Source organism: Plecotus auritus (genome assembly GCF_963455305.1).
Source record: "Plecotus auritus genome assembly, chromosome: 5".
In the NCBI taxonomy this organism is placed as follows: domain Eukaryota; kingdom Metazoa; phylum Chordata; class Mammalia; order Chiroptera; family Vespertilionidae; genus Plecotus; species Plecotus auritus.
The window spans coordinates 9,345,414-9,358,517 of record NC_137776.1 but is presented as its reverse complement, the minus strand read 5'-3'; the positions used below and the strand labels follow the sequence as shown (position 1 = coordinate 9,358,517).

General features: G+C 43.4%; 1 protein-coding gene across 3 annotated transcripts; it reads right to left on the bottom strand.

Moving 5' to 3' along the window:
• Positions 1-3,802: 3,802 nt before the first annotated feature.
• Positions 3,803-13,073, bottom strand: MAIP1 (matrix AAA peptidase interacting protein 1). Of its 3 annotated transcripts, none has more exons than XR_013960589.1 (5): positions 12,435-13,064; positions 7,833-7,904; positions 7,296-7,422; positions 5,645-5,746; positions 3,803-4,206 (listed from the first exon to the last, which is right to left on the bottom strand). XR_013960589.1 is itself a non-coding variant. In XM_080667800.1 (5 exons), exons 1-5 carry the CDS (start codon positions 12,873-12,875, stop codon positions 4,128-4,130), a joined length of 867 nt encoding a protein of 288 aa, XP_080523926.1. In that variant the 5' UTR covers positions 12,876-13,073; the 3' UTR covers positions 3,815-4,127. The 3 variants fall into 3 exon arrangements, 2 of the variants coding, with proteins under 2 accessions (XP_080523926.1, XP_080523927.1); XM_080667800.1 differs by having other exon boundaries at positions 3,815-4,206; positions 5,645-5,792; positions 12,435-13,073; XM_080667801.1 differs by lacking the exon at positions 5,645-5,746 and having other exon boundaries at positions 3,834-4,206.
• Positions 13,074-13,104: the final 31 nt, after the last annotated feature.

Below are 13,104 nucleotides of genomic sequence, written 5' to 3'. Positions count from 1 at the left end.
TTTTGTTTCTAATATATATATATTAGCATTTTCCTATATCTACAGAAATCAGTCAGTAAGCAAAGCAACCCTCCCATTGCTCAGCTGTTTCAGACCTTAGCAAACTCACTGGCCATTCCAGTATTTAGATCCCGTACACAATCAGCTCCACCGTGTGGTGTTTAGGGTAAATGACATTTATTGTAGGACCATGGAAGCAAGGCCATGCATCCAATAATGCTGCACCCTCTTCAGAGGGGAACTGTCTCTGACAAAGAAAGCAAATCTAACTTTGCTGGGGCATCAAGTCACAAGCAAGAAGGAAAAGGATCCTGAAATGCGACACTCAGGAGTGAGGGTCACTCTTTTATTTATTCACTCAACTAATGTTTACTGAGCTGTACTATGTACCAGATGTTGTTCCAGGACTAAGACAGAAGAAGTTCCTGCCTTAGTTGGAAAGCCAATTAAAAGAAGAAATCAACATAGTAATACATATTACAACGTCAGATGTGATAAGTGCTATAAACCAAAATAGATCTGGGTCAGGGCATCGAGAGCGATGTTTTAAATAAGGTTGACAGAAATAAAGGCAAGCAGTCCACATTTAGTTCTCCCAATGTTCCTTTAGATAAATGATCCAAAATCTCAAATATGTATAAATATGAACATTCCTTTGCAGACATAGTGTCAAAACACTTTAACATGCCCAAATCTTGGTTTCTAAACATCATCCCCATCTTAGTCCATACAGGCTCCTATGTGACAAAATATCACGGACTGGGAAGCTTAAACAACATTTATTTCTCACAGTTCTAGAGGCTGGGAAGTCTACGATCAAGGTGCCAGCAGATTCAGTGTCTGGTGAGGGCTCAGATACTTGGTCTTGTTAGCCATCTCCTCACTGGGTCATCACTTGGTAGAAGCAGTGAGGAAGCTGTTTTGTTTGTTTTTAAATAGGGCACTAATCCTACTCACGAGGGCTCCACACTCATCACTTAATACCTCCCAAAGGCCCCATCTTCCATCACATTGTAGGGTAGGATTTCAACAAATGAATTCGGGGGGAGGGAGAAGGTGGGCACAAACATTCAGTGTACAGCAACTGCCCTGGAGTAAAAAAACTCATGACTCCTTGGAGAAAACACTGAGTTTTCAGCCGAGGCAGAAAATGGACAAAAGATCCTAGAAAATAGTTATGCCAGAAATTGCAAAAAACTCAAAGACTAACAGGGTCATGTTCACCTTTAACCTGTCAAAGGGCTCCCACTGCCAAACGGGGCTATTTAAGCATCAAAAAGAATATTATTAATACTACATTGCATGATTAAAATCCATGAAGTTGCAGTAATATTTTTAAATATCACTGTTTTATAAAAGAATGCCAGAAGATATAGAATTAGAGGATCATCATCTTTTCCAACTATTATGCAAGGATCATGTTGTATGTTAATTTCTTGTTGCTGATGTAAGAAATCATTACACACTTAGTGGCTTAAAACAGCCATATACGTCTGAAACTTACTTTCAAATGGCTTGGATAAAAACTGTGTGTGTGATATGTAACTATGTATTTGCTTGTTATCCCAGTTTCCAGCACAGAGCTCCTAAAACCCTTAGAACTTCCCAAGTGGTAAGAGCAATAAAGGTGTCTTGATATTTGTAACAAACCCTTTCAACCCCTCCTGAACTTGGTCATGAGGTGGATTTTGAAAAGCACCTAAGGATGGGCAGCTAGCTCCCAGGACGAACCACGTGATTAGAGGGTTGGGACTTTCAGTCCCATCTCCCTGACCTCTCCAGGGTGTGGGGGCGGGGCGGGGGGGAGAGTGGGGCTGGTGGTTAAATCAACAGCCAACAGCCAATGATGAAATCACTCACCTGTGTAATGACTCCCCCGTGAAACCCCAGAAGGATGAGGGTCAGAGAGCTCCCAGGGTGAACACTAGCAGATGCGGGGTGTGGCCTGCTCAGAGAGGGCATGGAAGCCCCACACCCCTTCCCACATACTTTGCCTGATGCATCCATTCCATCTGGCTGTTCCTGAGTTATATCCTCTTATGTAAATGGGTAATCCGTAAGTAAAATGTTCCTCTGAGTTCTATGAGCTGCTCTAGCAAATGAATGGAACCCCAGGAAGGGGTCATTGCAACCTCCAATCTACAGCCAGTTGTCAGAAGGCCAGGTGAGAGCTGGACTTGTGATTGGCATCGGAAGGGAGGGGAGAATCTTGTAGGACTGAACCCACAACCAGTGGATCTGATGCCATCTCCACACAGTGCCAGAATTGAGTTGAATTGTAGGGCACTCAGGGGGTGTCCCAGAATTGCTTGACATTTGGGGGGAACCCCTCCCCAACACTCTCTCTAGAATCTAGTACCAGATTAGTCTGTGTATGTAGAGATGAAACAATATGGCAGAACATTAACCTTTGTTGACTCCAAGGGGAGAGCATATAGTCATGTATCACAGCTATGGCAGTTAATTTTACCTTTTGACTTGACTAGGTCACAGTACTGAGATATTTGGTCAAACATTACGTTAGATGTTTCTGTGAAGATACTTTTCAGCAGGTTAACATTTGAGTCAGCTGACTTTGAGTAAAGCAGATTACCCTCCATCTTGTGGGTGGGCCTCATTAATCAGTTGACAGTCCTAACAGAAAAAGACTAATTTCCCCAGAAGGAATTCTGCTAGACTTGAACTGCACGCCAACTCTTCTGAGTCTCCAGCCTGCTGGCTCTTCTGCAGGTTTTGGACAAAGCAGCCTCCACCATCTTGTGAGCCAATTCCTGAAAGTAAATAACCAGTTGCCCAATATGTATGGGTCCATTTCTGAATCAATTCTGCCCACTGGTCCTTAACATTTCTTATGAAACCGGTCTACTGGCAACAAAGTCATCTTTTCCCCGTCTGAAAAATTCCTTTCTCACCTTTTCTGAAGGCTGTTTTTGCTGAATATAGAATTGTAGGTCAACAGGTTATTTTCTTTCAGCATTTTAAAGGTATCATGCCAAGGTCTCTAACTTGCAGTTTAAGAAAAATGCAGTCATTCTCTGTATAGAATACGTTTTTCATTTCTCCAGCTGCTCGTACAATTCTTTCTGGTTTTCGACCCTTTATGATGTACACAGTGAGGCTTTCTTTGTGTTATCCTGCTTGTTGAGTTTCTTGGATATGTAGATTTATAGTTCTTATCAATTAAGAAAATTTTGACAGTATTTCTTATGTATATAACTAGAGGCCCAGTGCATGAAAATTCATGCACAGGGGAGGGGGGGGGTCCCTCAGCCCGGCCTGCCCCCTCTCATAGTCCGGGAGCCCTCAGGGGATGTCCTACTGACATCCCGTGGGGAGTGGGCCTAAGCTGCAGTCTGGCCTCCCTCTGCGGGAGGCAACCGGGCTGATCAGAGGAAGGCGCTGCCCCCATCACCCGCTGCTGCCAGCCCATGGCTGCCTGAGCCCATGACTGTGTGAGCCCCGGGCCTCGCAGCCCCTGTGGCTTTGTCCCGATGGACGTCCGCCCTAATTAGCATATTACCCTTTTATTTATCTTCCCTACCCCAACTTCTAGGACTCCAAGTACAGGTATGTTAAAACAGTTGATATTACCTCACAGATGGCTGACAGACTATGTGGGTTTTTTTCTCGTTGTGTTTTAGAAAGCTTCCAGTTCACTGTGCAGTGACCAAGCCATAATCCCATCCATTCCTCATCTAGCTAGTGACCAGAGGTAATCAAATAGCAGCACTGATTTTAAAAAATAAACCTTATGCATTCTTGAATTATTGGTTTAAATGTATTAACCACAAGTAAAATATTTAAGAATTAAGTTAGAAATGAGTAGTTTTTTTCAATACCTTCTTTATTGCCTATAAAATTAGTTTGTGCATATACACACATACATGTAACATTAGAGATGATAGTGAATGTGACACCAACAATGGGCTGTTGACCTCTTTTACAGAAGGTGATAACAATTGGTGGAAATGCTTTATTATGTCATGCCAGTATACTGCAAGGGGTATTTCAGAATAATACAAAATTCATCCACAGACGACTAAGTGAAGATCAACTGATCCAAATTCTTCCTTAGTTTTTCACAGCAATTGCTGAAAGTTCAAACAAGCTGATTTTTCCAAGAAAGATTATTCTAGTAACTTGGCGTGATCAATCCGTGCAATGATCCAGTTGGGCTTCACTCCCTGTGTAAACTCCCTCTGAAACCTAGGGAAGAAGTGCAAACACCAGTCCACATCTTCTCAGATAACTAATCTGCAAGTGTTAGAGGCAGTTTTTAGCAATAAACTAATGGTCAATGGTAAATAAAAATCAAAATAAAAGAACTTTACCAATTCAATCACAAAAATATCCCCACAAAATTAAAAGTACATTCTTAACTAAAATGAGTATTTTTAATGGAAGGATCTACACTCCAACATCTGCCAATCCTGTGAGAAACTGGGGTATTGTATTAAATACTAGCTATAACATATGCCTAATATGAGGGGAATAAATTGGACTATGTTGATGAACACAGCACTTTAGTGTTATCTGGCTTACATACATTAGATCAATCTTTAAAATAACAGCGTTTAATAAGCTTCCCAGCGTCTTAGCAGCGAAGATCAGAAGAATCAAAGATCAGTATTGATTATAGTGTTCTTTAATTATAAATGATATCTCAAAAGAGAAAATTCAGATTTCAATTAAATAAGTATTTAAATATATAATTATGTCTCCATTGATTTGCTTGACTTGTTCACTGCTCCAAATTTTATTAGCACAAAAATGCACAATAGTGTCTCTTTTAAGTAATTTGCTAACCTACTAGACAGTGCTCCTTAAGGCAAGAACCCTTTAACTTTGCATTTGAACCCCTACCAGAGTACCTGAAAATGGGAGATGGTCAATAAATGTCTAGTGAGTGGACAGTCCATGTGCCAATTACGGCAGATTTTATTTTCCAACAAGGGCCATAACCTTATCTCCCACCCAATAGGCTCTCCTCTGCAGTGTGTCCTTGCAGGTGCCCCCTAAAGAGGTGGTCTCCCCAGGTGCTTTTACCTGGGCAGGTCCTGTGACTGCTTTGACAAGTGGACTATGGTGGAAATGATGTGGTCCCAATCCTGGGCATAGCCCTCTACTGGTTTAGCATCTTCCGACTTCTGCCTCTTGAATCCCAACCACCATAAAACACGTGACTAGCCTGAGACCACCACAAGCCCACGCCACGCAGAAAGGCCTTGGAGAATTCGACATTATGTGGAGAGGCCACGGAGCACCAAGGTGACGCCCGTGTCAGTGAAGAAGCCATTGCGGAAATGAGTCCTCCAGCCCCTGTCACCCAAAGGATGCCAGGTGAAGCAGAGAATCCCCATTGCTCTGCCTTTCCAAAATCCTGACAGTGAAACAGCAGGCAAAATCAAAGGGCTGTTTGAAGCTACTGCGTGTTGGAGTGGTTTGCAATGCAGCAATGGACAGCTGAAACACTGTGCAATTACATTCAGAAATATTACTGCCTTTCCTACTTCCGAACATTGCCGCGTCATGGCCAGTAGTCATTATGTCTTTTTCTCTTTATAAATAACTTGTCAGATGTCAACCCTTTCTTCCTAAAGCTCCGTTAGTTTTCTGATCGGAGTATGGCATGTGGCAGACTTACTCATAGCTTGCACTAAGAAGTTGTTTAGTTTCCACGTTCTGATTCCCCAACTTAACCTGGAACACACCCGCTCCGCTTAAAGCTTCACTGGGGATGTTGGCACTGGTTAGATACCAAAAGCACATCAGGATGTTAACAAACTTCCTTCCTTAGGGAAAAAACATACACATACACACACAAATACAAATCACAATAATCTATCATCTATATATCCAAAATGAAATAGAAATTGGCAGTAGTTACACAGTTGTTACAGATCAAATTTTGCACTTCTTCTAGTCTAACTTAACATACCTACATTGCTACCTTTTTATGTTCTTAGGGTAATGTCAGTTTGGCCCTCTTCTTGCATTGTAATAATAACAGTTACTATTTACTGAGCATGTACTGTTTACTAAGTATACTATATAGAATGTTTTCAATTTGTGGCATTATCTAAAACTGTAACAGATATCTGTTGTCAAACCGAAAAATGAGGGGGGAAAACACTTCTTGCTACTAAGTAATTAACTTAACCCCAAATGCCAGAAAGAAGAAAGACTTCTATTACACCCTAATTCACTTGGCTATGCCTAGTGATTATGACAATGGCTTGTGTAAAAATCAGGTAGTGACCACTGTGCTGAGATGCAATCTGAAATATTAGGGAAGAAAAAGTATTTATGAAAAACATGTTGAAGTACCTTTACCAATGTTTCAGATTAGCATGTGTATAAAAATGAAAAAATTTTAACTATTAAAGAGTCCACATCAGAATTGCCTTGGGAAGTGTGTAAGCAAAGGCTAGATCTCCCACGTGCCTGGCACATAACACATATGCAAAGATTTGTAGCAGGAATAAATAAGTCAATAAATTTTCAGAAATGCTGTAAGGAAAAAGTATGCATTGGACAAGATGAACCAGATAACCAACCACTAACGTTCCTTTCAATGTTTTTCATTGTCTCCAAATAAACCCAGTTTGGGAGGTCTACAGTTGATCTTAATTTCAAAACTCTTTAGCTGTATTACTTACTTTTTCTTTTACTCCTTACTCCTTCTACGTAACATGCAGCTAGACATTTAAAATTCTCAATTGTTTCCTTCGAGTTAGGAAATCTGACATACAGATATTTTTAACTGCGATACGGGAGCAGCTTGTCCTAGAGACTATTTTCATCAGTGTGATGATGCTCTCCCCTGTGAATTAAATAGTGGTAGGCAAAGGTCCAGATAAAAGGCATAAGAAGCTACTACCATATCTCAGCTCTTCCAGAGCAGGTCTTTAAAGAATGAACATACTGCCAAAACCGGTTTGGCTCAGTGGATAGAGCGTCGGCCTGCGGACTGGGAGGTCCCGGGTTCGATTCCGGTCAAGGGCATGTAACTTGGTTGCGGGCACATCCCCAGTAAGGGGTGTGTAGGAGGCAGCTGATCGATGTTTCTCTCTCGTCGATGTTTCTGACTATCTATCCCTCTTCCTTCCTCTCTGTAAAAAATCAATAAAATAAAAAAAAAAAAAAAAAAAAAGAATGAACATACTATTTTATCTGAAGTCCCATGAGTGTCCATTTGTACCAACAAACTCCCACTATGTCATGGTCTTCCATCCAGTAGTTTAGTTTACCTGGACAACGTGGATCACTTAAAGCCGCCTACGCTCCGGCATTACCTTTGTCGTCGTAGTAAATGGAGATGTCTCCTGCGGAGGTGTACACAATCTCATCGATGTCAGCAGCAAGGGCATCTTTGTGGCTGTCAGGTAGTGAAGTAACCTTTTCTTTCAACACAAGCAGCAGCTAAGTTTGGAAAAAGCAAACTGTAATTCACCTCTTAAGTTTTCGAAAGCTTTCTAAGAAGCTCAATAAATTGTTCATGGAATGAATTTTTCTATTCCTATTTTTAAATTTACTACCATATTTACTCAGCTTCAAAAGCAAGGCTAAAAAGCTTCTAATCACTCAACTAGGTAACTTATAACAGAACAGTCTATATAAGAACAATTGAGAGAGGTCACATTTACTTACTTATGCCTTAGCAGCAAGTCATTCAATGCTTTTATCCAAAAGGAATGATACAGGGACTCTGCTTTGGCTGATGGCACACACACTATTTTTAAGCATATATAAGGATAATGTACTGTATACATTACTTGGTTGCAAGGAAATAATACATTTATTTTTAAAGGGAAATTAAAAGTATATTTTACCTCTTTGGTCACAAGTTCTTCCAGCAGATCAAATTTACACTGTGATAGCAATCTGGACACATGAGCAAAAGCCTTTAAAAAAAAAATAGTGGAGGGAGGGTGGTGATTATTTCAATGCTCAAACTTAAATGGCCAAGTGTGACAGGCTGTTTTATGACAAAGGTGATAAACAATGTCGAGCACTAATATACCAATGTTAGGCACAACTCCTTATAGTTGGTTGGCTTTTCTTTTCTCTATGGCCTTCCCACGTATACAGTAGTAAGAGGGCAGACTGCTAACTACGCATCCACTCTCAGGACCTGGGAAAAGACAGTGCTCGGTGTACACACTAGGACCTGAATAAAAACACTCTATATATTTCCTTTAAAATAATGATGGAGTGATCAACCATTCTGAGTGTTATATGGCTCCCTCCACCTCCTGCTTAATCAACCATAAACAGCAGCTGAGAAGCAGTAAAATCTAAACTGTACTGAGAGTCCAAAGATCTGGGTTGTAGTCTGAGCCATTAAGCCAGGTAAGCAGGTTGGGGAAAGTGGCAGGAAAGGTAGAGTTAGCAATCTACTACAGAGGATTTCAGCTTTGAAGTATGAGGCCCCTTTTAAAGTGCAATGCTCCACATTCCTAGCAGTGAGAAGTGAAACGGTGCATGAACCTCGACCCTTCTTCAAGTAAGGAGGAAGGCAGGTGAACTGAAATGGCAAGCATGATGACGGGTAAGAACTGGACGCTGTGGGGCAAACAGGGGAGCCACCTCAGCCACCCTGGAGGCCCGGAGGGCTGTCTGCAGGAAGTACCACCTAAGGTGAACTCGGAAGAACCGGAGGAGAGAGGATGCACAGGCATGTCAGAGAGATGACGTTACCTAATTATTACGGGCTGGACTGTGTTCTCCCCAAATTCCTATGTTGAAGCGCTAACTCCCAGAACGTCAGAAGGTGATTACATTTGGAGACAGGCCTTTAAGAGGTGAGAAATAAAAGAAGGTGGGCCCTAATCCAATCTGACTAGTGCTCTTATAAGGGGAAACATGGATACGCAAGGAGCCAGCAGGGGCACATGGGCACAGAAGAAAAAACCGCGTGGGGACACAGAAAGGCAGCCGCAGAAGAAACCAAACCTGCCGACCCCTTGATCTTGGACTTCCAGCCTCCCGAACTGGGAAGAAAAAAACTTCTGCGGTTTAAGCAACCCCGACTATGGTATTTTGTTACGGCAGCTGTAACAAACTAGTATAATAAAGCTGAAGTTTGAGGAAATGTACAAATCTAACTGGATTCAAGGATCCTTTGCCAACACCTTAGGGTCCCTCAGAGTTCAGAGACCCTACGTTTTAGTAAGCCTTCATGTGTGAAAATGGGTGATATTTTGGTAAAAAGAAACAAAGACCGTAACCATTGTACTGAAACCCAACCATTAGACTCCACTTTATGTGGCCAAGGAAGATTACACCTAAACAAATTATCCCAATGGTAACAGCAAACCATTTGGAGGCTGCCCTAATAAGGAAGGCTTTGATGATACAGGATTGTCTACCAGGGGTCCTCAAACTTTTTAAACAGGGGGCCAGTTCACTGTCCCTCAGACCATTGGAGGGTCGGACTATAGTTAAAAAAAAAAAACAACTATGAACAAATTCCTATGCGCACTGCGGGCCCGGGACAAGTCAGCTGCTAAGCAGGGCAGGCAGCGGTACCTGGCGGGCCAGATACATGCCCTTGGCGGGCCACATGTGGCCCGCGGGCCGTAGTTTGAGGACGCCTGGAAGAGGCTTCTAAGAAATAGCTCTCTTTTTCAAAGCAAACGCTAAAAGGTGCAAGCAAAATACAGGAAAACAAAGAGTATATGATTCATGTGGTTTGAGGACAATAGGGAAGATGATCAATATGCACATATCAATGGTGTGATACTGTGACATAAGAAATACATACAGTAAAACCTTGATATTATGGACTAATTTGGGTAAGGGGCCATATGTTAAAAGTCAAAAGTCTGTTATATAATAGAGTAGGTTTTCCGTATGCATATGTTAAAAAACTGACAAATTAGTTTACCTGTTTTTACTTATGTAGACATGTAATCTTAAATTTATACAGAATAGGTCTAGTAAAAGCATGCATTCACCAGTCACCACAAGTAAACAAATGCACACGGCTGGGGCGTGGCTTATGGAACATCAGCTGCACATGTTAAAACTGCTGCAGAAAGCCCCACCACAAGACAACAGAACCTATTATTGCAGGCGATGCAGTGTGACCACGTGTTAATCACTGGCTAAATACTGTTTGTTTTCGAGTGGTGATTCCTGGATTTAAATATGTAGACTATAGTGGTATACATATAATGTTTATGTCAATGTGTTTTCCAACACAGGCCTAATTTGCTAAAATTTGTTAAAAATAACAGTGAGTTAATAACAAAAAAATAACCTGTTAATTTAATTCTAAACAAATCTTGGTTAAAAGCATTTTAAAATTAGCAGGGTGTTAATTTTCACATATGACATACAAATCAGAAATTTTGTTCGTTAAATGTGAAGTACAACAATCGAGGTCCACAAAATTGAGGGTTTACTGTATTTGGTCTTCATCCTGGTTCCTGGCACAGAGCTCCTGAAAGAAACCCCTTTCAACCACACCTGAGTTTGGGCTAAACTCAGGGGTTGGTTGTCAGAGGAACCAACTATGGGATTAGAGGTTTGGAACTTTCAGCCCCACCTCCAGACTTTCAAGGAGGATACAAGTGCTGGGGATTGAGTTAATCATCAAGGGCAACGTCTTAACCCAGTGGTCGGCAAACTCGTGAGCCACGGCTTAACTCATGAGCCGCGGTTTGCCGCTCTGTTGACTAAGCACTGTCTTAACCCATCACACCTATGCAATGGAAGCTCTGTAAAACCCTAAACTTTAGGCCCCAAAGGAAAGGATTAGGAGCTTCCGGGTGGGTGACCCTCGGAGATGCGGGAAATGTGGTGCATCTGGAGGGCATGGAACCGCCATCCCCTCCCCACATACTCTGACATGTGTGTCTTTCATTAGCCTGCTCCTTTCAAATAAACTGGAAATAGCAAGTGATGCGCTTCCCCAAGTTCTGTGAGCCGTTTAGCAAATTATTGAGTGATGTGGGAACCCCCGATTTAGTAGATCAAAAGTATGGGAGGCCAGGACTTGGGTCGGTGTCTGAAGTGGAGGCCGTCTTGTGGGAATGGTCCTAACCTGTGGAATCTGCATTAAATCTGGGGAGTTAGTGCCAGAACTGTTGTAAGTGGTCTGATAAAGAATATCTCTCCTGAAGAGTCAAGGAAATAGCTCTACCCTCTTTTTCATAGAAAAGGCTAAAATGTGCAAGCAAGATACAGGGAAAAACACAGTATATGATTAATGTGATTTGATGGCAGTTTTAGGGAAGATAGCATGTCATATATACATATCAATGGACAGCAGGGTTGGTGGAGCTAATACAGCCATTGATAGCACTGGATGCTGTTAATCAAATCCTCTTTGCTTTTTAATTTTTTAACAAACACATAAATCAGTCAAGAGCTGACTCAGGGAAGGAGTTAATATTGACACTGATTCTAACATTTAATTTGTAACTGACAGGTCAGATAAATACATGCAAATGACTGTTCATAGAAATGATCTGAAATAAATTAGGAGCAAATATATCAATAGCAGCATACAACCAACTGTAAAATGATTACACGGATGGCATAATTTCCAGGTACAAGGAGGTATAAACTGGGAAATAAACTATGACTTCTATTGTTGAACAATAGTTCTGAAATGTTTGGTAATGACAAACTTTCTAAGAGATTCGAGAGAAAGTTACAGATGAATGTTCATCTTAGAAAAATGCATGTACTGTTATACACAAAATCTGCAAATCTCAGAACCCAAGATGACCCACATGTGGCAAGGGTAAGGTGGCGTACTATCAGCCACCCAGGAAGAGGGACAGAGCTGTCAGGGTCAGGACTGGGTGCTGGGCACTTGTCAGCAACCAGGTTGCCTCAGCCAAGTCTTTGAAAGGGGAAGCCGCTCCCCTCTAGGTCAGTCTTCAGGAGTATGACGGGGGCGGTGGGAGTGAGGGTAAGAGGAATAAAGGGCAAAGGAGCTCTGGCAACAGCTGGCAGGAAGTTTCCTCTTTTCTCCCCAAATGACATCACAGCACTTGAGAAATATCATCTCATTTACTCTTCAAAACAACTGTACCTACTCATTCACTTATTCAGCGACTATGTGCCAGACAATGCCTTTTTCATTTTGCAGAAAATCACGTTCAGAAAAGCAAGCAACGTGACTTTCAAGTCGCAGAAATGAGCTTTGAATCCATTTCTGATTCAAAACCTGCAGAGAGTGGAAAGAGTAATTGGGGGACTTCACCCTGGTGTCTCACTGGAACCGCGGAGGACCTCGGCGACCAGGCGCAGAGGCAGAAGCTCCCTTTACAGTCAAGAAGCGGCCGGAGGGCTGTGCGCCAGGGTCACCGCCCACGGTCATCTGGGGCCCAGTGGGGACACCTCTCTGCTAAACGCCTGGACGTGCCCTGGGTGAATGCACAGAGGCGTCCAGGTCAACCCCGGGGAAATAAACAAACCTGCTTCGCTCCCTCGGAGAATTCCTTGATGCTGAACTCTTTGTCGAAATAAGCCCAGATAAGGAAGGCGAAAATTCGAGTCCGAACCCAGTTGATGGGGTTGGAGACGCCCAGAATGAGCATCTTGGTTTTCTGGCGCTGCTGGGGCTGCTCCTCGGTGCTGTAGCAGCGCCGGGGGTAGACCGGGAGCGCGGGGAGGGCTGCGGGGAGTCCCGCGGGGCCGAGCAGGGGACGCCGGGGGTCCCGGGCAGGCAGCGCCGAGGCCCAAGAAGCTGGAGGAAATGGGGCCGTTGTCCAGCCGAGGTGGCGGCGGCAGAGGCAGCAGAGTCCAGCCAAGGGCTGCCTCCCCTCGGCTCGGCCGGGGGACCGGGGTCGGGCGGCTCCTCCGGGCAGAGACCCAGACAAAAGCCAGCGGGGTAAAAGGCGAGCCGCCAGCGCCATCTTGTGACCTTTCACCCCTGCGCCTGCCGGTGCTGCAGCGAAAGAACGCCGGCGGGAAACAACCCCCTCAGCGGGGCTCGTGAGAGCGACTGGCGCGGGAAGCTGGCCCGTTGCTGCCACCGCAGGGCAGCCCGCCGCCTCCCCGCTCTCCCTCCAGCGCACAACCCACAGGGGCCGGAGCCCCGCCGGAAACCCGCCGCTCTCGCGAGTTCAGCGGCCTCGCGGGCCT

Excerpts from the sequence above, each read along its gene's own strand:
- MAIP1 (XM_080667800.1), bottom strand. The coding sequence starts at position 12,875 with ATGGCGCTGGCGGCTCGCCTTTTACCCCGCTGGCTTTTGTCTGGGTCT. Across the intron at positions 5,793-7,295 it reads CATTTACTACGACGACAAAG|GAAGGAAGTTTGTTAACATC; the intron begins GTAATGCCGGAG and ends TTTTTCCCTAAG. Across the intron at positions 4,207-5,644 it reads CTTCTTAGTGCAAGCTATGA|GTTTCAGAGGGAGTTTACAC; the intron begins GTAAGTCTGCCA and ends CTTCTTCCCTAG.